This window comes from Poecilia formosa, unplaced genomic scaffold, assembly GCF_000485575.1.
Source record: "Poecilia formosa unplaced genomic scaffold, Poecilia_formosa-5.1.2 Scaffold30, whole genome shotgun sequence".
In the NCBI taxonomy this organism is placed as follows: domain Eukaryota; kingdom Metazoa; phylum Chordata; class Actinopteri; order Cyprinodontiformes; family Poeciliidae; genus Poecilia; species Poecilia formosa.
This window is the reverse complement of record NW_006799969.1, coordinates 2,038,944-2,064,143: the sequence shown is the minus strand read 5'-3', so window position 1 is coordinate 2,064,143 and position 25,200 is coordinate 2,038,944. Positions and strand designations below refer to the sequence as shown.

Here is a 25,200-nt window from a genome sequence, read left to right as displayed (position 1 = left end):
ATTAATTATGGAGCAACTAAAGCCACAAACATCAACCTAGGTTTTCTCAAAAGCAAATCTCACTTTTCAAATGAGACATTTTTTAGTATGATATTGAGCAGATTAAAGAAAAACTACAACACTTTTGCTTTAATAATGTTATAAAAATATGCAAATACTTGTGGCCCCCACATGCTTTGGGCCTCATGGCAAAAAAGTTTGGAGATCACTGTCAAACAGGGTGTTCTAAAAGAGCATTGTGTGATTGATCAAAGGTTTTTGTTTATTTAAGCATTGATAGCCTTTATTTGAATTGAAGTCAAATTGATTTTCTGTTAGAACAGCATTGAAATCATCCAAAAGACTCCACATTTCAAGGTGATCCTCCAACGCTCCAACTCTTTGCCTTTTATCCTTTCTCATGCATTTGATTAACTGTAGGTATGCTGGCAGAGGCCAGTGTTGGCTGCAATATACATCCACAGGCTCCTGACTGACTATAATGTGGTTGCCAGATGCACCGCAAGACCTTTTCTCTTCCAAAGCCAAATTGACATAGCAAAGCTGCCTACCTGGCTTTGAGCGCATGCCTCACAAATTAGAAATAAAACCGATCTTGCAAATCATTGCTTACTAAAAGACTTATTGAATCCCTGGCTGGCTGTTCTTATGTGCCACATATGTCAAGAACTATGACAGGTGAGTGCATGAGGGAGTTATTAAGATAAACTCGCACAGGGTGAGTTACAAGACAAGGAATTATCATATTCAGAGATTGGCTAGTATAATATTCTAGTTAAAAAAAATATCTGTAGCTAAAGGATTTCAGAGAAAATGCTGTTGAAACTTTTATGTGCCAGTGGCTTGCAACAACTTAAACATAGCAGAAATTAAAATTCAAAAGAAGATCATGAGCATGGCTAAAGCAGTGTTAGGAAAGAGATCTGAAAGATCAATAGTAGCTAAAATAGCAAATAGCAAAAATAGTAGCTTATGTTCTTTAAAAGTACTTACAGTTTAGTCTCTTGTGTAACTTTCTGAACTTGGTCATAAGGTTTAACAGGGCAAAGCAAAAAAGATGTGAAAGAAATTTGGAAAAGTAGTGCTCTAAGAAGTGGGCATCTGTGTCATAATTTTATTTATCTGTAGATGTCCAGTTTACGTGGATACATCACTAACAGAAATTGCTCTACAAAATATCAGTTTTTCAGATTAAAAAAAAAAATCAACATTTGTTTACCACTGTAATTCTGTTTTTCAAAGTTTGCCATTTTGCAAAGCCTTTTTGAAAGTCTCAGGGTTTGTTCTCACTAAAAACTGAAGGTGAATTAGTGGTGCAAACCGAGCAAAAAATCAGCATTTTTCAAAAATGCCAACGTTAATTTAGAAAAGGGCCTTGGGCTCGCTCATTAGAATAATGTGATGATTCAGCAAAAATCTTGAACGAAATTGACACATTTCAGTGAAAGAATGTGTACCTATGCAAACGGGGCAGCACTCGCCCTCTGGAATGTAGAACTTTTCACAGTCCAGCTCACCACACTCGGCTTTGGAGCAGAAGGAGATTCCTCCGCGGCACTGACACAGCCAGCAGGGGTCCATGCGGTACACCTCTCCTTCTGAGAACTTTTTGCCATTGAAGACGCAATTTGGAGAGACTGTGAAGACAAAAATAGAGTTAGTATTAAACTAAATTTTATGTAGGATGGACAATTATCAGCACACTGGGGCTTGGGAGTGAGTACACAATACTTTGTCCTTCTTGTTTAAGTCCAACTCATGACCACATTAGAAAAGTAGTACAGTTATCAGCAACCTCTTCTTCATCAGTGAAAGGTTGTCACAACTGTGCATGAAAACAACCTATTCCTAAATAAATTATCTTGTATTATTGATTGAATTGTGCAACCCAGCACTTGCAAACCAGGTGAACTCAATCAGCGCCTTGGCCTGAATTTCTCCAACAGAATTCAAGCATTTAGAGCCTCTTCAAGAGGCATTCTGTAACACAATTATCCTGAATTAATTCAATTTTAGAAACCTGAATTCAGTTTCTCTACATGGTCAACAGGTGCTGATGTGTCTATCAAAATTACATCTTACGCAACATGGTATGTTTTCATCAATACACAGGCATGCTGCATTAAATTAGAATGTGGTTATTCCACTAATTCAATTTGAAAATTAATTACAGAAAGAGTGTTTATTTCTGTTACAGTTAATGGTTATGGCTTTTAGCTGACGGAAACCTTTCAGTTTCTCGCAAAATTTCAATATTACACAAGACCAATGGCTCTTTCCATTGGTCTTGTGTTGTCTTTAATCTTCCTCTAGACAATATCCCATAAGTTTTCTAGTCAGTGAAGCTCAGTGTTACCAAGATCATTACACATTTTGGTATGTTTGGCAGTGTGGTCAAGTAAAATGTCCAGCTGGAAAGTAAAAGCGGCATCTAAATAAAGTTTGGAGAAACCTAACACTAGATCACAGGCAACTTGAGCTCTTTTTTTAGATCATCATTTTCAATCCACAAGCTACGTATGTTCTTTACACCTTGCAATCAGCTGAAAGGTCCTGACATGAAGTTGATCCTCCGATATTGTATCTTTGAATACACCTGGGGAGTAAGTCCTTAAGACTATGAAGTGGTTGACCAAGTCTGCATTGAGAAAAAGTTATGATCAAGCAATCTAATACAGGACAAAATCGCCAGCAAAGTCATGAACTTTGAAGACCAAGCAACAATCTGGTCTCTGGTTCTAGAATGGCTTGTTAAAACAAATGTAGCAATTCTAGCCCCTCTCCTATATAGGAGGGTTGCTTCATGGTCCTTTCAAAGCAGAAGATATGCATGTTGCTTGTGTACATTTTTCTAAGTAACTGTTTCCTCACAATTACTTTCCGTTAAGATGTTTAACAGCCATCTTTCTTTAACAATAACCTTTGTGTTACACCCTTCTTGAGTAAGGGTCAATCACTATCTGCTGGATAACTGGTTTCTTTGGATAGTGTAGATCAAAACATACAATCTCTAGATTAATATCCTTTTAATGATGATATAAAATAACTCACCATTGGAATTAACAGAAACTAATATCTATCTCTCAGTGTGCAGTGAGTTTTGACTAGAATTACCAAATTTCACTTTTTGAAGATACTTTCATTTATTGAGATGCACAAGCATGGAAGAAAGTGTTACAGAAGACAACTTACTGTCTTAAGGTAACGTTTCTTGAGCCGATGTGGGAGTCTTTTGTAGTCATAAATGAGATCAGAGGTCATGCCTGCATCTGTACGCCATACCTTTAGGCGGAGACTCAAAAGCCTCCGCGCCAAATGACCCCATGCCTCCCGACAACCAGCACTGCGCTCCTAATACGAAGCAGGTGGGAGTTGAAAGTAAAGCAGGGGATTTGTTGATCTTTTATTACTCTCCTTGTCCATTTTTCACCCTTCTCTCCCCTTTCATTCTCCGTTCCTTTTATCCCACTTATGTGTGCATCAGAACCGACCAGAGAAAATGCAATAAGTGCTTCAGCCCGGCTAAATCAAAAGGGAAGGCAATGGCTTTTTAACGCTCAGAGAAGCAATAGGAAGTCACTTTAAGGGGACGCTCACATGTGATTTCCTGAGCTTTTGTTAATGGTAATCCCTTAAACAACATGTGGAGCAGAGTTTAAATTCCAGTCATGCTTTATGACGTTCATTCTTCAATAAACTGATACGAAGATTTGATGTGGACATAGATGGACGAAAACAATGAGCAGAAGCCTATCTAAAACTGTGACAGTGGTGAGACCAAAACATTGTGTTTTCTAAAAAAAAAAATGAATAATGGATGGGAAATTTAACTTCTATCTTTAATGCATCTCAAAATCTTTTGAGGACAGCTGTTGGCTGCATGCTCAAAACAAGATCAAGTCTTCCATGATGATCTCAGCCTTATTGCTTAACATCAGCATGAATCTTATTATCATGTGCAATGTGAGTAAAGTCTGACATCATGGGACGTTTTCTGCAAATGTGCCAACCAGAGTGTTAAGAAACAGCAGTTAAACAGGATCATCTGTGACATCATGTTATTGGTCCAGAACAGTGTTGGAAGTTGTAGAGACTACAATAGTTGTTCAGTCAGTAGAAGAATACCTTCCATTGTTTATGGAAGCCAAAATGCACTAAGTGCATTTGGTAATTGCACACACTCATCCTAGTTAAAAATGAGCCCCTCGCCCCAGCCATGGAAACAATCCAATCGTTCCAGACCACTAACGGAAATACAATACAGGGTGTGCTAAAATGTCTTTCATTGGAGGATGGTGTCTCAAGTGATTTAGACATGCTGTGTCAATGTTGCTTCAGAAAATTTACAGAGGGGGACTCTGTCTGTGCTTTTGTCCACTTCCCTTTCTGTGGAGCTTTCTGACACTGCAGGCAATCATGCAGGGCCTAACGGACAGTAGACGCAACACAAAAGGCATCAAGCCCCAGGTCCAAAAAGCAGCGGACACTTGTTATCAAAACACTGATCCTGTGGCCCCCACGGCTGCCATTCAGCCCCCGCCGGCATGCCGGACTCGATTACCCTCCCCACTGGCAGACTGGAGCACATAAAAAGCATTCCCATCAATGAACTGTTGAACCTTTTCCCCTCTGGATGTGTGACCAGACAGGAACCCTTTGACACTGCACTCCTGTTCAGAAAATTCATAGCCTAAGCACTTTTCTGGTCACCAGGCTTGTTAAGTCTATTAATTCCAGGACACGGCACACATTTATACATCTGGATGGGCCAGAATGGGAACTTGTTCTGTTGGTAAAACACTAAATATTTGTTGGGCGGGCAGAGTAAACAGGCCAGTTCTGCAGGTCCCCTCCCTGCTGGAGCTCCTGATTGCCTATATGCTCTACAAAACTCAAGATTTGAGAAACTGTAGTTTTCTTTCCCCCCTGTTGCTGTATCATTTTCCCTCTTATATGTCCCATCTCTTTAGGCTATTTGGAAAAATTCCCAGTCTCTAAAGTAATGGGTCAGATTTTTTAAGTGAGTTTTTGTCAAAAGTTTAGGAGGAGATAATATTGCTTCCCGGGGTCTCCATTCAGCATAAATGTGCAAATGTCATTTTGTGAACTTTTGTCACATTTGCATTGACTGTTTATTCACAAAGAATCTGATTATTTGTCTAATACAAGAAGTAGGGGTGGGAGGTGGTGTATCACTTAAGACCTCCCTGTGTGAGACATACTGACAACATAACATGTACAACACCAAAGATGCACAGTTGGGGTTAGTAAAGTGTAAAAACCAAAAAAAAAATAGAATCCACTTAAACTGTCTTAGTATTTTCCTTTTCACATCAACCTGCTTTTAAGGCAGCAAAATAAAAAAATCCTTTGTGCTCAAACTCACAAGCTGTGCATGTCTTTAACAAGCAACTTTGGTTCTGTTCAACCACAGAGTTTTATTTAGTGTTATTCAGTTTTCAGTGCAACCTCATGGGGGGTGGTGGGAGTCGATTGTGGTCTGCTTTGCACGTTATTCAGAACTATCTATTTAGAAGACATTAAAAGAAAATTTAAATTACAACTGAAAAAAAAGTGATTTCTCATCAATATAGCAAAGCAGATTTTCCGATTAATGATCCAAAAGGGGGAAACACCAAGATCTCTCTAAATTTCTTAAAACCAACATTGCTGTTTTCCTTCTTTTGCACATGATATGACTCCCTTTTTTCTGCATATACACAGTCAACAAGCACAAAACAATCTGGACTACACAGTGATGTCCACTGAGACTCCAAGTGGACCCAAGTGGACCACTACAGAGAGCAAAATGAATGTCACATACAGGCTTTGTTCTCCAGCAACTTCTGTTCTTAGAATGCGTTTCCAACAGAAGGACTATTGCCGACACGCTGCCTCCCCTTTTGATATTTGAGTGGTGGAAGTCCAGTTTATTCTTTTCCCCGGTCGTTAGTTTAAAATACCCAGTATAATCTAGGTTGTACGAAATGAACATGAAAAATGAGCTATCTACAGCTGGTAAGGTACTGGCTACTTATACTCTTCTAACAGAATCTTACTTAGAAAATCCTGAACTATTTCTTATAATCTCTGGGGGGAAATTGACTCAGCACTCCTAACAGTTCCAATCTAATCAGCAACTTTCCTTTTTACTATTCAGCAGGGGAAAGCCTCATGCAGGGGGGAATAATTACCTCCAGATCAATGAAGTACCTCCCACCAACTGTGCAACTGCTTCTGTGAAGGAGAGCAATCAAAGTGTGTGGTATGTACTTCAGTGGAATTACCTTTCTGGCACTCAAATATGTCACAGCAGTCTCCTGGCCGACCGCTAGCCTGACTGATCAGAACAGCGTGCTGGCCGCTTGGACAGTGGGTTTTGTTGCAGGCACGGAAATCGCATGTGCACTGGGGCGGCATGGAGGGGCAGCACCCTGCAGGGGGCGTGTAGCTCTTGGTCAAGACTGACCCTTTGGGGCAAGAGGGCAGCTGCAGGGCAGGACATGTCACCCCAGCACACCTCAGCTCCTCTGAAAAACAAAAACAAACAAACAAAAAAAACATGACTTATGTTAACATTATAAATGTGTATATTACCATTTTCTGGAGCTCTGGGCTCTGACAGTGCAAACACTGTTCTCGCAGAGGAAAAGGAGGAGACTGCTTCCACCATGTGAGAGTGCAAATCTGCGAGACAGCTGGCTGCTTGCAGTGTCAGTTGAGTCACTTTAGAAAGGTGCTGCTGCAGAACTCTGCACGCAGTCATCAGATCCTCACTTCAGTCCATGGCGACTTTTACTGCAACCTGTCAGGAAAGTGAGAGCACATGCAGCTCTCTCTGGACATGACACGGCTCCCCACAGATCCTGTCGACGCGACTCTGATCCCGCGCTCCCTGGCTCGTATTGCCCACAATCCAAACAGCTTCTCATGCTCTAAAACCCAGTCATTAATAGTGGCCAACCTTGAACAGAGCTTTGCTTCATAGCAGTTTAAAGACTCTCCTTCACTTAGCATACCAGGCTGCGTTTGTCTATTCATCTGCAGAGACAATATAATGGCTCTGATAGCCCTTTTTGGGGGGTGAGGGAGGGATGTGGTGTACAGCCAATGTGGGCGGGGGGCTCAGTGTATTTTGGAACCTGTTCAGGAAAATAAAAGTAGCACCCTCTTTTTTCAGATATTGCTTGAGAACAGTTTTATGCTTCCAAAACAAGGCATTACTTAACCCGAAGGGACGTGCTTATTTTGGTTCTCTCCGTTACTGTAATGTTACCAGGACAAAGAGAGGTTGAAAGCAGATTGATGCTCCAACTGTAACCAATCAGTCCTTCCTCATTTCCTGTTGCGAATACTGGGAACACGAAAGCCACTTTTGCCACCATGAGCAGTAATTGTGGATAACAATGAGCACAGACCTGCACCTCCAGTGTAAAATAATAATAATAATAATAATAATAATAATAAAAACATGACATTGACAGAAGAAACATGTGAACAAATGACTGCACTAAGTCAAACCAAACTGTTTACGATTTTGTTATGAGAAATGCTTGACAATCTTTGCATACATCTGGTTTTTGAGGAGAGGAAATTAAACAGGCTCGAGGTTGCGTAACACTGCTTGGGGTTGTGGTTCTGTAAAGTTTCCAAAGTTTTGTTGATGGCCTTCCTAAGACAACAGTGTTTTATGATGTGTCTCAAAAGACAGGTAAGCAGGTGGTTTGCTGCTCTATGCTGCATGCAGCCAAAGAAAACTCAAGTCACTTTCTCTGGCATGTCCTTGAGAAGGACCCTAGAAACTGTATGACTAGGGGTTTCTAAACCTTGATGACATACCTTGTATTTTTATTTTTTTTTAAGTGTATGTCTGTAGTTTTATTATTGGTAGTAGTTAATCATTTCAGTAGTTATTAAGTAGTTTTTAATTGCAATTAATTAATCACAAATAATTACAATTTAATCAAAAACCTATACTGACAAAATAAGCCTAACCCTTTTCAATTCAGAAACCGTTTTTGCTCCTTCAGTATTAGATGAAAAGTGGTATTATACCCAACCAGCTTCCAAGTGTCTCAGGAACCTCTTATGATTTTTCTAACGTATTTGTAAAAAATACAAAGAAGCAGTTTGTGCTGCTCCAACATGTTTTGCATTGAGATGGTATTTTGTGAAAGGTGTGAATGTGTAGTGATTGATTAACCTCTAGTACAACATTGAATCCCTTCAAGTTGACTTGTCTTAAATTTCTCATATGAAACTTTTTAATCTAACTTGTTGAAAAGTCATGTCGAAGAATAATTACTGTCCCTTTCATAAGCATAATCAGTGGGACTTCTTTAGTTTCCACATCATAACTCTCTGTGGTTATGGAAATGTTGAAAAGTCATCAAAGGTGTTTTTCTTGAACATGATGTAAAATTACTTCACTTCTTTTAGCCACATTGTATTACCCTGTGCTCCAAACAGCCGGAGAAATATTCAGTCACTCTGGAATCTCTTTGAAATTACTTTCTAACTATAGAAACTTGAGTCATTTTTATTGTGATTTTGAGACTCAAAACCTTTTCATCCTTCGTTAAATGTCAAAAGCCTTAAAAAATAATAATAATAATAAAAAAATAGTCTACTCTCCGGCAATGCAGCTACCTGCCTGACCTCAAGTAAAGAGGTCCTTTGATTTGGTGGGTGGAGGGAACTGACGGCTGAAATTGAGAAGAAGCAAAACGCTCAGGTTTTCTGGCTCTGGATGAATACAGCAGGAGTGTGAAGTATCTGTACTGTACTGTTTACTCAAGCAACCTGGGAACAGAGAACAGAGCTACAAAGCTCTCATTGACAAACTCAGCTACTAAATGGTGTCATAGCAAAAGGAGGGAAACCCCCGGAATCAACGTGAGGCTACAACACTTTCCAGGGTTTTTGGCCAATTTTCTAGACTGAAATTAAATAAACTCGGAACTGCTGATTGCCCGGTGTTCTACATAAAAAAAAAAAAGTCTAACACTGTCCACTGCTGCTCAGTTGAACCACTTTTGCATTAGAAAGAAAACTCCAAGCTTTTTAAAATCCACGGAAAACACTTTCTCTGTATTGTGTGTGACTCAGAGGAGGCTGATTACTCTTTGAATCGCGATAATGGCCGGGGTTAGAGAGCGCTGGGAAAAGCAGCTGGCAGACACGCCATTGTCATTTAAATGAACAGAATTGTATCCTTCTGTGGAAATGCTCCAACTCTTGCATGTCTAATTAATATATATATATATATCTTTTAGCTGGAACATTTTTGAACACAATAGGCAGTCACAGAGGTTGGAAAGAGTCAGCAGCAAATGGATTTTGTGCTGCAGCCTTTGTATTCTATCTCAATGCATAAATGGCTGTAATTAGTGAGTCAGCGACCACAGAATGAATCTTTGTAATACAAAGGTGGCAATAATCCAACTTGCACAAACATAAATGAATAGATTTTGTATGCTTGATCATTTCTATGTGCATATTAAGCAGCTGTTCTATTTTTTTGGGGGAAAATCTCGAAAGGGTGGAAAGCTATCTTGCAACCACAGATTGATCTCTTATGTAAACACAGTTGGTTTCTGGCATCTCCACAGTCCATTGAAGAAGGAAAAAATCCTTCACTCTAAATGGCTTATTTAGCTTCATGCTGGGTACAAGGAGCTCAGTCTTTTTCTCAAAGCAGAGCAACTCAACCGGGCAGAGGAGGCTCCGTTGACAGCCTGAGTTTACTCATGGAAAAAGTGCACAATGTGAGTTCTGTTCACCTACTGACTTTGGAAACAAATCAATGGAGAACAAAGCCCTCTCAGTCCAGCTGCCTTCCGTGGGTTCCTGGTCTGTCCTCAGGTTTTATAAAGTTGCCCCACAAGGGACACATCGGGCCGTCTCTCAAATTAAGTTGCGGGGGCATGGCCCCATGCCCACCAACGGTTACGACTGAGAAAGTCTGTTTTGTTCAACCTGTACTTTGGTACATGTAAGAGGAAGCTGTCTTGGAGGCATTCAGGGCAAAAGGCAGAGGCAGGGTCATCAGGTAAAAGTTTACTGAAGACTTCAAAGCTCCACTAGAGGCTGGAGGAAACTGGGAGCATGCATCTAGAAGCTGGCATCTCTGCGTTTCTTTCCTTAATGACTCCTGTTGGTGGAAGTTATTTAACCAATAGTAATGTGCCACTCCTAAAGATTGCCACTTCACACCCAGTAAGGTTTCCAGTTTAAATCTCAAAAAGTCCTCTCAGTGCACAGGATCTGCCACAAAGTTTTTCTCTGACTGTTTGAAATTGTACATGTTGGATTAATTTCATGCAAGTATCAATTTTCTACAGACTAGGTTTTGTGCTTTATAAGCTTTATTGTTTCAATGTTGCAATAGATCTTTTTGTCAGTTGTTTGTATAGAGCAGTGAAGTTTAATATAAAACATTTCTGACGTAATGAAGGTGTTTAATAAGAAATACTTTCAGGCCCAATACATATGTTCTCAATGGGGAATAAATCTGAGGATGTTTCTGCTAAGCAACTTAGTTTTCACTTTTGCTCTGTTGTGCTGGTCAAACAATTGCTCATCTCCATATTGCTCCTATTTTGTTGGGTATAGTTGCTCCTGGAGGATTTCTTGATCCCGCACTATAAAACCTGCAAACCGGTGTCCTCATGGACCCAAAGGGCAACATGCAAGCGTTCGAGTGTGACAGTTAAGGGGTTAATAATGGCAGTGTTTTAGGCAACATAGTAAAAGAACCCACTCCCTTAAACAAAATGATCTCATGGTGCTTCCATGTCGACATGACACTGTACTCATGGTAGTGTTTACCTCTTCTTCTCCAAACAGTCCCTTCTCCAGATGTCCTAAACTCTCTATAAGGGACTTTATTTGAGAAAATCCCTCTACCCGGTCCAATTATACTACGAACTGAAAAATATTATTCTGTCCTTAAAGTTTTTCTTGGAGATAAGAGTCTGCCCTTCTTGGTACTAGGTCAGCTTTTTTTTTTACTGTGCATGTAGCAACAGTTACACCTGCATGCTTCCATTGCTGAGGAGACAGTCTTGGCATTTGCTGAACTTTCTTGGGTGCCCCAAAGCTGTCACAAGAATTAGATGTTTTTTTCGTAGGCATGCCAATTTTGAACTTTACTATAAACTAAATTTGCACTGTGTTGTGCTGTCTCAATTAATGCTTGATGCCTTTCACATTAGCCATTTTCTTAAGTGCCCAGGATCATCTATTGTGATCTATGTCAAACAAAGATGTTCAGAGAGCTGTGTGGGCAAGATACTAACTGCTTGTAATTTTTTTTAACAGGAAAATAACTGCATGTTTAAGAAGTAGGAACTCCACTACTTTTAACAAAAAAAAAGAATGAATGAATGGATGGATGGATGAATGAATGAATGAATGAATGAATGAATGAATGAATGAATGAATGAATGAATGAATGAATGAATGAAAAAGACATGAACATTGACATATTCCCATTGATTCACACCTGTGTGTGCCTAGTAGCAGTACATTCGTTAGAAAAAGCTCCTTGCTGTCAGATGGCACATAACTAAACCAGGGATGAGGAGTTTTCAAGCAAATCAGCCAGACGGTTGCAGCCCATGTAAGGTTGTGTCTGACACAAAATGCATGGGGTAAAGCTTTGGAGCTTTGGCAAGGCTGCTGGAGGGAGTGTAAAGAGCTCAGGGCTGGTCAACCCCAATATTTTTAGGACATACTCCACTATCCAGCCGCCTTCAGGGGGTAAAGCATCAGCCACATTGGAAAGTTTGAATTGTTCTTTTAGTGCAGCATTAAAGTAATAGTTTTTTAAAACAATAGCCCCTTTTGCTGGTCCCCTTGTTAAAATCATATAATAGAACATAAACCGTTGCTCATTGAGGATGCACACAAAGTAAAAGAGAGCCACACGAGAGCAGTCACGTGTTGTTTTTCAGACTAAACCCTTATGTGTCGCAAATGTAGAAAACAACTCTACGAGAGGCCTTGGCTTGCAGACAGCTGTTTGATAAATTGTGGAAGAGGCAGTTATGTGGTGCATGTTTTGGCTATGGGATCTTTTTTCCTTGCAGAGAAAAAGGGGAAATAATGACGATAAAAGATTTCGGTCAGAGAGCGACAGGAAATGGTTGAAGTTCAGCTGGGGAACTTTTAAAATGTTGTTGGTTCTGGCTGCAAAATAGAGAGTTCCAGGTAGTGATAAAAGTAGCAAAACTAATAATTGCAAAGATTAATATGAAAGAGAGACTGGAGTTATTGTGGGTTTCCTGGCTGCTCTTTTCAGTTCAAAATTGCATGTATTGGTTAGTGGCTGATAATAAAGTAGATTGACCGAAAGCCTAAAATGGGAGATTTCTTTTTCTCTCAGAAGCCACACAGAAGCGATTCTCCATTTTTTGTATCACTCTAATCTTATACTGTGCCTTTCAAGAGATTCTTCCAAAGTCTTTGTTGATGTAATTGCAAATGTCAACATTTCATTTTGAATTTTATGTTGTAGTTTTTAGTTTTTTGTAAAGAAAAATGTAAAAAAAAAAAAATGTAAATCCTTGACATGTATTTCTACTCATACCCCTTCAATCTCATACATGTAAATAAAAGTTTAGCTGTATCAATTTACATATGTTTATTTGCTGACTCATGCGTTTTGCATTAGCTAAATGTGACTGTGCGGCGAAGCCAACTAAAAATGATTAAATGCATTTTTTGACAGATAAATCTCATCGTCTATCTGTGTTTAACCGAAATTCACTAGAAATATTTCTGTTCTGTGAAGGTTTGTTTTGAACAGCAAGAACTACTGCAAACCAAACAAGGATTGCAACTAGGCAGTTTGCATAGCATATAGAGATATACAGATTAAGAAAGTGATGCATTTTTTTCTTCCCATTCCTGTTACACGCTGGTTTGTGCTGGCCTATCGTCTAAAATCTCAATAAAGTGCACTGAAGTGTGTGGTTACAAAATGTGAAGAAGCTTTTTGCAAGGCACATAATTTCGTAGATAAACCCTGGGAAAAGATGAGGCCGCGGCTTCCTCAGACGGCACACAAACAATCAGCACTGAGACGTCTCGTGCCCTCGCCAGCCGGTGTGGGTCTAGCTTGGCCAGTAATAGCTTGGTCACAAAGAGGCTGCAGCCAAGCAGAAATAACAGTCCTTTCACAAGGGCACAGGGAGGCAGGACGGAGGTGGCAGACGTAGGCTAGCGGATTTGTGAGAGCAAGTTCAGTCGGTGCCATGGACATTGCAGTGGGCGCCACTTCCCCGACTGATGAATCACATGTGAACTACCAGATGTCTGGGAGGCCCATTGCCCGATTTCACCCACTTTTTGGGCAACACTTCTAATGACAAAGCAGAGGGAGTGACTGCTTCTATTGTTTACATCTACCACTACTGTGATTATATATTAGCATCAAGTGATGTTGAAATGTTGCATGAATAAACAGAACATTCACAACCTGCGATCGCTGGCTCCACAACACGAGAGGAATCTCTCGGGAATAGCAGTCTGGGGCCTTATCTTAATGGAAATTTGTAAACTACTCCTGACAGTAAAACTACCAAACACTGCCCAGCAATGACCCGCCGGGGGCTTGTACACAAATACCTTCACAAAATGGTTTGTGTCTATTTCCATTTCCTATCCTCCTACATCTGTCCTTTCTCTGCTGCAGTTATCGCATCCTCCTTCCTCTCAGACATCTGGGTAAGACATCTGGCTCCCCATGTTGCTCCTAATTGTGCACAAACAGATGACAACAGCACCCGTTATCGAATTGTATCACAGCATCTTTTGAGTGAATGAACACAGAGCCATGTTGTTGAAGCAACAATTTGAACACTAAAACCAATTGGACTTTCAGTGCCTTCCAAATGTAATCACGCTCCTTGAACTGATGTTCCTCTAATCTGGAACAAGATTTCACAAAACCGCAAAAATGCTGAAACACCGAGTTCCTTTAATAAATCAAGGCTAGCAATTCATTTGGACCGAGCTGCCTTTGATTAATGGAACATCATTAATTGTGGTCTGTATTCCAGCTTTTCACCACTTTCTTTTGTTTGCTGTTTCATGTTTTCATCATGTAAAACACTTCAATTACTCTGTTGCTGAAGTAACAAAGGCAAATGTCCTGGTACAAGTAAATTTGCCTTGTCATGCCTATTTTCCAGATTTATGTTTGCAAAAAAGTTTGAAACAAGATGTAGTTTTCCTCACATTTCACAATTGTGTTACAAGTCAAACATTTGTAAGTAGTTTTAAGTTTTTGTTTAAAATTCCTTTACGAGTTCTGTTGAATTTTGCACGATCCACATGATGTGACTTTGCTTTTTATAGTCGTATTTCCTCAATTTCCCATTACGGATGCATTTATTTGACTAAGCCACAGCTGGATAAAGATTTTCAAGTTTCCCAATGTTAGCATAAAAGCAAAAGAACAGCATATCTTGCATTATCTCATGCTGTTGTACGTGTACAGTTTATGCTTTAAAGATTTCATTGTCATTATCATACTTCTTAAATTAGATTTTGTTACTGAATGTTACATCTGTCAAGCATAAAATAGTTTGGTTTGTTATGTTAATAAAATCAGAACAAAAGAAATTTAAGTTTTCAGTCACAAAGTGGGAAAAATGACAAAAAGTTAATGATTTGCTGAAGCTGAAATCTGTTATCTGACTAATTTCAACATAAACAATCAGCTCCTGAGAGATTTGGAATTTTCTTTAAAAGCCAATTAAAGCTGGTTAAAACAAACCGAGCAAACCCTTATTGACGCCCATGTTGAAATACCAAACTTTAGCTAATTACATCCCGGTTACAAAAACAGCTTGAAGTTTCTACAGTTCATTTGTTCCCAAGATTATTTTTTGAAATTATCTATGTGATTAATGTTACAAACTGTGATAACCTTTTGTACTGTAAGATGCAATTTCAATACAGATATCTGTATAGTTAAGAGCTGTCCAGAAAACTAAACTAAATGTGATAATAGCGTCCCTCTATTTTCTCTTAAATAAACACATTGTTGTAAAGACATGTTTTATCTGTCCAGCTCCTGTGCCTTGAGATTAGACTGTATCTGTCAGCAGGGCATACAAACACTGCTCTTTATGTGTATTATTTTATAATACTAGGGTCTGGTTTAGGGAGTCACCATGGAGCCAACTGGGAGTGTATATCCTGACCACAGAATCTCATTCTGTTAGCAGAGGAAAGTCCTGCCAGTGACGGCAGACAAAAGAAAATCTCTGCTGCGACATCAAGACAAACAAGATAATTATCTCGCTCAAACACACACAGACATGCAAGTTCTCAAGCCCATATACGTAGGCTCATTACACACACACACACACGCATGCACGCACGCACGCACACACGCACACACACACACACAGAAAGTTAATAAAGTCAGTGCACCTTTACATTTGTCTGTTGCCCCAAATGCATTAAAAGCTTTAGTACCTAACAGATTCACACATCCTGATTTTCTGCTTAATAATGAGCCACATAGAGCAGTAGATGTGCGCTGCTATGAATACTCATAAGCTGCTGAAAAATGTTGTTTTGGTGTGAGCTCAGACAGTCATCCACTCGGCTCAGACTCTAAGATAAGGCAGAGGTTATTCTGTTGGATGCGTGTGCACAAAATGATGCTTGATGAACACGCTTCCTGTGGGATTTACTGCATAAACGGCTCAAGACAAACAGAACCGAGAATGTCTGTAATAACCCACCTATTAGCTGAAGACTAAATAAACTTGAATGTGTCTTTATGGCTCGCTGCAAGAAAAGAGCTGCTTCTCATCTCAGATTTTTCTAATAGGGACCTGATTATTTTTATTCAGATCTGAACACAGTTTTCAAGCAGCGATTAGTTTTATTTATTATTCTTCAAAGTTAAGAGCCAGTTCTGTTCTGTGAGTGGCACTCAGCAGGAAGTCAACACTTAGCAGCTACGTATCTAGCAGACAGGTCACTGTCTAAACTAGAAAACTAAATACACCCTTGCTCTGCCAATAGTCTTTTCCACGTACAAGTGCCAATCTTAGAGGATGCCAAAAGCGAAGGTAAACACACCTTCTTTGATCTGTTCAGATGATTCACCTTTTCACCAGTGGCACAGAAGAAGCTAGGAAGCAAGCTGCAACTTAATGAGACTGCACTGCATCAAAAGATTCCAACACTGAATTTAAAAAAAAACTTTTGTATTTTCTCGTTTCAAAGTGATTCACACTATTCACACTCCTTCCATGATTTCCATATTTTGACCAGTTAAAACCTGCATGCATTTATATTTACATAACTTTGTGGGATATCCCAAAGCAAAGTACTACATAATTGAGAAGTGGAGGCCAATCTTAACAGTGTCAACTTGCATTTTTATTCAGCCCACTTTACTTTGATGCCCAGTGCAACTTCGCTTTAGACACCACATAAATAGCAAGTAGATTACAAAGTAGATTACACCTGTATGTAGTTTAATCACAGTATAAATACAGACGTACTACAAAGCTCTCAGAAGTTTGTTGGAGAACATCAGCAAGTAAACAAAGACCCGTACGGAACACACCAGACAGGCCAGCAATAAAGTTTTGGAGAAGTTTAAAGCACAGTTTAATCAACTCATGGAGCATTGCTCACTTTTAAGAAATGGGGAAAAAGAGGGCATAACTGCAAGCCTGAATTGTATGGCCAACCACACATAGGGAACAAGAGACAAAGGAAACATGGGAAATGTGGTTTAGTCAGATGATCACAAAATTTAGCTTGTTAAGAGCACTTTGAACCGCCTTTTTTTCTGAAATGTGCTTTTCAAATAAACTTGTATTGACCTAAATTCGAAGCCCTTGTAAGAAAAATAACACATATAACTAACAAAGCTGTATACCCAAACTAGAACATTACAACACAGCATAATGTCTCTTGATTTTCTTCAGCAGAAAAAGGAAAGCTGGGCGAGAGTTGATGGGTAAAGGGACGACATTAAAGACTTTCTGCATGACAAAAACCATGACAATAACCCTAAACTTACCAAAAAGAGCTGCAGTGAAATGCTTTAGCTCAAAGTGTGTTTTAGGGCCTGTCAAATTACAGAATTAAATCCAATTGACAATCTGAATCAAGACTTAAAATGTAATGTTCACAGATGTTCTATGTCTAAAGTGACTGACTTTGACCTATTTTGCAAAAACAACCCGCAAAGATTTGATTGCAAGTCCGTGTATAATGAGCTGTGACACGAGAAATTCCCTGCCATTGTTACAATGACTTTGTTTACTAGAGGAGAAATGTAATTGTCTTAGGTTCATCTTTGCAAATCCATGCTCGTACTTCTAAAGAAAAAACATTTAACTGTAAATGTAACTCTGAAGTTACATTTCAAAAAAATGTAACTTCATTAAAAAAAAAAAAGTAAAAAAAAAATAATGTGGAGTGGGGTGAATATGTGTTCATCAGCAGCGGATTATTTGAGGGTTACCTGCTGCTTCCTGGCACTGGCTCCGGTTGATGTAGGCGAAGTGGTGATGGCAGCTCTGAGACTCACACACGCACCCGTCAGCGGTCAGGTTGCACCCAGAGAACATGCACGTCGGATTAGACGGTCCCACATATTTCTCTTTGTGTCTCTCCCTGTGCTCGTGCCTTCGACCCTCTGAAACACACAAATCACAGTCATCAATGAATCACACACACCGACAGAGCTCAGAAGTGAATGGGGAGCCACCACAGAAAGCCGGAACTCGTGTCATCGCTAGGAAATGTAAGTAGCCTTAGTCATCGTAGAGCAACATCTGTTACGGATTAGCTTAAATCTTTGGAGATCATTCTGCACTCTAATTCACAGACTGCTGTCTGATCTATTCGCTCTGTTATTTAAGTCAGAAGGAGAGATTGGGAAGATTAGGGTGCACCTGACTTGCTGGCCTTCATGCAGGTCTCTTGGTCTGGGTAGGTAAAAGTTCCCAAGCAGGAGTAACGAGCATCACACACACATTCAGCTCCCGCTTTGTCGCAGCCCGTTATTAGAGGACAGCGCTCATCCTCAAGGCCTGCATCTGGGTGTTCAGGAAGAACTGCGGGAGACATTAAAGAGACCAAAGTGTTAGACTAGTTGTCCATTTAAAACTGACTTTATGAATTCAAAGAAACACTGGACAGAGTTAGAAATACTGGTCCAGTTTACAACCCCTTTGTTGCAAGACACTACTTTGGCACAGACAAGACTGGAGTGACCACTGTATTTCTGGGCTCCAGTCCCTCCTCCCTTCTCTTTGTGTCACACTACTACAGCTACTGAGCCCATTTGTTTGCTTTTGTTCCACAGCATGGGGCCCTCCCAGGGTCTGCGTCTCTGGCGGCTGCAGCAACACCTCCTCTGAACTGTGGTCACTCACACTAACAACCGCCTGCAGCCGCGTCTCTCATTGTGCCTCACCCCAAGTTGGCTTACACTCCCCATTTGGACAAAACTTTACGCATGGATGGAATGTCACGTTGGAGCTGAATATCCAGCAGGATCCTGGGATTAAAGGGCTTCAGTTTACACACTACTCTCAGTGTTCCCTCACCTTTCATGCATGAATAAACATGCATAGATATACCCCGATATTGCCATCCTTCACTGCTGCACATAACAGCTCCACGGGGATAAACATGATGAGACAAACTGTATGCCTCAATTAACCAAAGTGATGTGTTCATTAAAGCACTCCTTGCTTTCAAAAAAGCACAACACAAAGAGAAAATGCATTTGAAGAATAAAATACTTATCTGACTTAAAAGACAAAAAAGTAGCCTAAATCTGCTGGAAACAAACACACCATGCATATAAACACAAAGTGCCTTTGAAAAGTTTTTTTGCTTTCCATTTTGCCATATTACAACCACAAATGTCAATATATTTTGTTGCAATGAGTGATAGAACAAAACGATGTAGAATAGAATTGTAGAGTAGAAGGAAGATGATACATTGATTTCAAAGTTGACAAAAAGCATCACCACAGCATGATGCTGCCACCACTATTTTGTTTTTACAGATGGGATTCTATTTTCAGTGTTTTGTGTGTTGTTAGTTTTCTTCCATGCATGTCGACAAAAGAAGACTGACGGTGAACGTCTTCATGGGTTTATTTCAACAATGGCTTTTCTCTTAAACACTTTCATAATGGGCAGATTTGTAAAGTGCATGGCTAATTGTAAGACTAAGTACATATTTATGCCACAACTTTTAAACTTTTGCTTGTAAAAGATTTATAAAACCATGCATTATTTCCAATCTGGAAAGACTCAGATGGAGAAAAAGGAACAATTAAAAGATTTAATGACAGGAATGAATAACAGTTCTTTGGCGCTCGGGCCCCGGCAGCTGATTTGAGCTGAGATTTGATGTGAACTCGATGAACATCCCGATAACTGATTAGGGATGCTCTCCCCCGGGGCCCGACACTGGCGGTGGAGGTCAGGAAAGGGTGCTATCCTGGAGAGCCGGAGGATGCGGGTGGAGAAGGGGCGGTGGTGGGTTGAACGCAGCTGGGAACCGGCTGACGGCTTGGGTGTGGATCCTTTTATGCAGAGCTTGATTGATGATTGGACGTGCCGGGTGAGGTCCGGCGCTGAGGTCAGAGATGAGCATGACGGCCATGAGCGAACGGAGGGGGCGGAGTCTTCCAGCTTGAACTTTCGCTATTAGCTCTATTTTAATTGTGTTTTCTCTATTGCATTAAAACCCATTAAAATGCCTGCTTTTTAATAGCAGGTGCTATTAAAAAGGTTTTAATATAAATAAGTTCAAGCTGTTCTAATAGTTTCACAAGGCACTGTATGTGGATCTTATTATTCCACACCAGATAGGTCTCCCTGAGAGCATAGCTGTCTCTTGCTGTTATAAAAAGAGAAAAGCTAAAGTGAATCAGCATGAATGTGACTGTAGCGGAAGCCAACTTTGTGGGTGACTCCTGTGCCATAAGTGCCACAGTGAAATCTGGCCAGCTGACAGAGTTGAAGGTAATGTTACCTTTAACCCGAGCCAGCCGACTCTGTTAATGGCTCTCCCAGATGGCCGGTGAACTGGCAGAGCACAAGTTGCTTTCCCAATAAACCTAGTCGAAATAATTTCCCTTCACCCTAAAATGATCCACACATTTTTTATTTATTTTTTTCATTCTGAGGCTTTCCTGCACCCACAAGGGTATTTTCATTCGAGATGGTGATAGTGCTTGTCTGTGCGGGGTGCTAAATCTGGCATGTATGTAAGGTGGTAGGAGTCAAAACAGTCAATGAAAGGCTGGACACTGAACGCATTGTCTTCACTAATTTTAGTTTGACCCCCCACTGAGCCCTATTTGTTTCAAGTTCCCTTCTGCTCAACCCGAATCTGTTATAGTCCCTTCTGGCTATTTGTTTTCCGGTCTGGCACGACTCTTGCCAAAGTCTATAAGGCTTCATTGCAGGGGTATTCCTCTCTTAGCTACTGAGACTGCTTGACTTGGCATCCAGGACCAGGTTGGGAAAACTGACCTCTACAGGGCCCGAGGCTGATAGCGAGCTTAAAAGGAAGTCTTTGAAACGTTAGATAATACCAGAGGAAGGGAGAAGTAGAAAGCATGCGATGGAGTGAAGTGGACATAACGTCCCTGTGAAACAGGGATTCGGTGACATGGTATGCTTAAGCTTAAACTTGTTTTGGGAGGAACAAATCACTCATAATATTTTCTAGGGACATTTTCTACCATCAGAATAATTCATTATCTGAAAGATCAGATGAACAGGCTTGGTAACATCTTCTCGAAACAGGTGCTTGAATGTTGGATATTTAGTTTCTAATAGAGGTGCACCAATTGCAGTTTTTTGGCCAATCCCCGATTATTGATCTTTAAAAAGCCTGATCTGCCGATTCCAATTTGGACTGATACTATTTATTTATTTATTTATTTATTTTGTCTGAAATGTTGCTAAATATAGCAACAGAGTCGCCGAGCAACTGTCGGTTGACTATTGTTTACTGGAAATATGCAGACATGACCTGGTGGTTGTGTTTGTCAGTCAAACCTTTCTCACAGCAGAGCAAAAGAGGACAGTAGACAGGAAATTCTCCCCTTCAGCAGGAAGAAACCTGCAGCAGGAACTGACTCAGTACAAGTGGCCATTTGCCACAACTGACAGAGTTTGAGAAGACAGAGTAGATTCTCAAAGAAGAGACACAGTACTAATGTGGTGTATGTTGTATATTAATAGAAGGTTAAATGTTAATAGCAGGAGAGAGAGAATATTTTGTTGAATAAAGGCCACTGGTGCAACACAAACCTAAAAATGTCTGCTGTTTAGTAATGACAGCTACTAATTGCAGTAAATTTTGACTTAAATTTTAAAAAACCAAACAGTAATATAAGGCCTATAACTATTTTGTTGAGTAAAACCATTTTTAACTCTTCCTTCTCTCTTGCAGACATGACTTAATGACCAGGCATAGCATGGAGACCTGGAGAAAATGCTCTCAATGCAGTTTAACTACAACTGTTCAAGAACTTAAAGCTATATCATTAGATAAGAGCTTAAAACAAAAACAAGTGGCCACACATCTCTAGTTCAAGTCAAACATGTGTGACATGTCATTTTTAACCTTGCACACTGACTACGTTTTGGCCACCCGGTAAATCCAACTTGTAACAGCAAAAGCAGGGGTTTAGAAAAGCGGAAACATTTACCCTCGCTCTTGATTGCAGGGCTAATCACTATAAGGCCCTTCGAAGCTTCAGGGAGCAAAATCTGGGATAAGCCCCCAGCAGTCTCAGTACGGCCCCTGAAAACACACTGGGAGGTGTTGATTTACCCCCACCTAGACCCCTCTGGGATATCAAGGCTGCATGAGTACATTTGTCTGATTTAAGAGGTCAGCAGCAGCCGAAGAAGTATGACTCAGTCAGAGGAGCCGTCAGGTCTCCAGTTTGTTCCAAAGCTGTTAAGAAGCAGAAGGCGATGTCCGCCAGACGCCTGCATATTAAGCATAATCAGCACCTGCATCTCCTGGGAACACCTGGGGGGTGGAGGGATGGGGTTTGGGGGGCAGAGAACCATGAAAAAGCCCTAACTTGGACCACCCTACAGAAGGATGATGAAGGAGAAAGGGTCAGGAGATCCTGACACCCACTGAGAGCTGCTTACTCTCTCCTACAGACCTGCCAGTCCCCTTCAATCATCCACAAACCAGCCGGACAGATTGCAGGTGGTGCAGCTGGAGGGGGTCCGTCCATGAGCTGTTTGTTCCTCAATGAAAGACCAGCACTTCAGACTTCATTCATAGCATTACAAGCTGATTTGAGGTTGAGAAAGTAACTCAAATTGTGCGTAAAATGAGCACCTCATAACAGCCCGACTCCTCGGTGGAGCCAGAACAGAGGAGCATTGTGAATTTCAACAAGTGCAAAGAAAAAAAAAACATCTGAAGTCATGTTTGCAGACATTTAGTGGCACACTTGGAGGACTGAGTACAGACAGGAAAGTAACACCACAAAGTTTTTCCCGATTAAAAATGCCAGACATGACTCAGGAATAAGGTTCATCAAGGTTTAAAGCAGCTGTGATTTCAAAACTACGAAAAACGTCTCTTATACTAGTTAAATAGTCACAAGTACTTTAAATGACATGCCAGAGAAGGTGCCAGAGTAACCCAGGCGCTAAGAACATAGTAACACAGAGTTACCCCTCCCCACCTCTTGCTAAGTAAAAGAAGACTACTATATTCTTCCCTGCTTACAGGAAAGACAATCTAAGCTGTTTGAAAACACAAACAGTTGTAGCTTCGAAATCAAAGAAGTGCCATTTAGCTTTCTTATTTCAGCAACACTGTTTTAAATCCCCCATTAGCAAGTTAAGGGCTGTGCTTAAATGCAGGCTGGCTACCAGAGCAGATAGCCTGACAAACTGACCAGCTATTTTCACCTTGTTATGTCTGTGTTGCACCATGATGAGTGCAAAAGCAATATAATTTTAGCATTCTATCCAATGAGAGCTTGTAACTTACTAAAGTAAGTGAATCATTTAAAAAACAAAATAGCAAAGACATGTAAAAAAAAAGAAGAGTTTTTAGGTTAATTATATCATGTTGCAATTTTTTTTGTTTGACATACTTGCCTAAAAATGATGACCTAACTGCATTAGTTTTACTCCAGGTTATCATATCATGAAGAATGTTACATGGTCCTGGGTTAGTTATGACACTCACATGGTCATATCTGTGTTTTCCTCTTGTCTCAAATGTTTTTGGAGCAGAAGGGACGGTGCCTGCTGCCAGCAGAGCAAAGACCTTGTGCCAAGTCTATGCTGATGTATTGTCATGTTTCTGAGCTCAGAGTGAATGAGGCCGAACATGACTCCCCTCTCCTGCAGTCAAGAGCCCCTCAGACATGAAAAACTGCCCCAGACAAGGGTAAACAAGAGATGGTCACTGCAGCCTGGGCTGGACTGACACATGAATAGTGATGCTTTCAACCCGCTTACAATCAATGGATCACTGCCAAACTTTGGAGCTGGTGTTTAGCAATAACATAAACATTTTTTTTTCCTTCTCCAATTTCTAGGCTTAAACTTAAAATTAGTTTCACTCACGTTTACACACTCCAATTTCAGGCATAGTGGCCGCTCCGGTGCTGTTGATAGAGGCGCAGGTTAGTCCCAGGGCGCAGTAGCCGTGCGTCCAGTCCTGGCCGCCGCAGGGCTCCCACTCCAGCCGCGCGCAGTGGTCGCAGCACCCGCATGGATCCCTGGCCACGCTCCGGCCACCCTCGCAGCCTTGCGCGACTTTGACTGGACATGTCCGGAGGTTACATGGCGTGCACTCGTGAGCCAGGAGCGCACGCACCAGAACGAGGAGACTCAGCAACATAACGGAGCTTTTGCCGAACATGTTTCCTGCGGTGAAATCGAAACGCTTCTGTGCACAAGAACTCCCCAAAATTTAGACCAAAGTTGTCAGGGCTCCTGGAAAGTTTGTTTTTTTGCCTCACTTCGAAAGCGAAGGTACCTCGAAATAGGACTGAGAAGTGTGCGTTTTCCTTTTTAGAGGGGCAGAAATATCCAAAAGGGCTACAAAGATCAAATTCAGCGTGCACAGGTAGACGCGCGTCCCAGTAAGCGCCTCATCCGATCAGATAACGAGCAAAAATCCAACACCGGGGGTTTCTGCTGGATGTAGGTAGGCACGCTGGAGTTCTCTGCTACTGTCAGCCACACACTAAAAACGCAGTCTGAGTCTTAAATTGACATACAGGCATGTGGAAATTAGCGGTGCACCCCTCCCCCCTGACTGACACAGGCACCGACCAGTCACAGGGAAAGAAAAGAGGGAGGAATTAAGCTGATACATCCCTGGCAAACAACTTTCCTCTGCGTTGCGCAATGATGTAACTTTTAATGTCTTGAATGAAACTCCCTTAAAGTAGTTTATGCTTCAGTTTTTTTCTGATTTTCTCATACTGAAATAAGCTCTGTATTTCATAATACATGGATGATAAGGGGTTGACTCCTGAAAGTTTTTTAAAGGATAGATGGGGCTACTTATAAATTTGGTTTTATTGTTTTGGAATACTGCACAGGACAGAAGTTCATGGATATGTATAAATAAAAAAAATAAATAAATGTTGCATCTCATTGAAGTTGATGTCCCACCTTTCATTGTTTTCCATTTTGGCCTATTAAAGGTTTATAATCAAACATATCAGTACATCACAGTATACCAGCACATACTGTGTTAATGGGAATGAGTGATTACTTTCTTAGGTGTCAAATGTCGTGTACAGATGGCAGAGAGAATGTAAAAGGTCATGTAAAATTTGACTGTCGAGGCAGTGTTTATATGCTTACATTGACAAATGAACGGACTGTTGGTGTGTGAGCAGAGGACACAGTTGGAGGGGGATTTTGGTGTTGCCATTGCTTCAATGCCTTGCAAGAGTTCAAATCCTTTGACTTTGTCAACAGCACAATGTATTCCATAGCTGTGAAGTGGAAAGGAAATATATAAAGTCGTAAACAGAACTGTTTCCAGGTAGCCACAAACAAATAGGTAAAATTCCAAATGCTGAAGACGGTGCTCTGGTCAGATGAGTCAAAAGCTGAACTATATATATATATATGTGTTTTTTTTTTTTTTTTTTTTTTTTTTTTTTTTTTTTT

At 40.6% G+C, this 25,200-nt stretch overlaps 1 protein-coding gene across 2 annotated transcripts in view; it reads right to left on the bottom strand.

Moving 5' to 3' along the window:
* Window positions 1–24,294, bottom strand: part of LOC103136119 (cysteine-rich motor neuron 1 protein) — a 41,526-nt gene extending 17,232 nt beyond the window's left edge. Inside the window, exons 1-5 of one of the 2 annotated variants that reach the window (XM_007549226.2) lie at window positions 23,635–24,294; window positions 17,943–18,104; window positions 17,510–17,683; window positions 6,288–6,530; window positions 1,458–1,637 (exon numbers count right to left, since the gene is read on the bottom strand). In XM_007549226.2, the coding sequence (XP_007549288.1) occupies window positions 1,458–1,637; window positions 6,288–6,530; window positions 17,510–17,683; window positions 17,943–18,104; window positions 23,635–23,932 (1,057 nt within the window). In that variant the 5' untranslated portion in view covers window positions 23,933–24,294. The remainder of the gene's footprint in view (window positions 1–1,457; window positions 1,638–6,287; window positions 6,531–17,509; window positions 17,684–17,942; window positions 18,105–23,634) is intronic. The other variant, XM_007549227.2, reaches the window with a different exon arrangement.
* Between the last annotated feature and the right edge of the window lie 906 nt (window positions 24,295–25,200).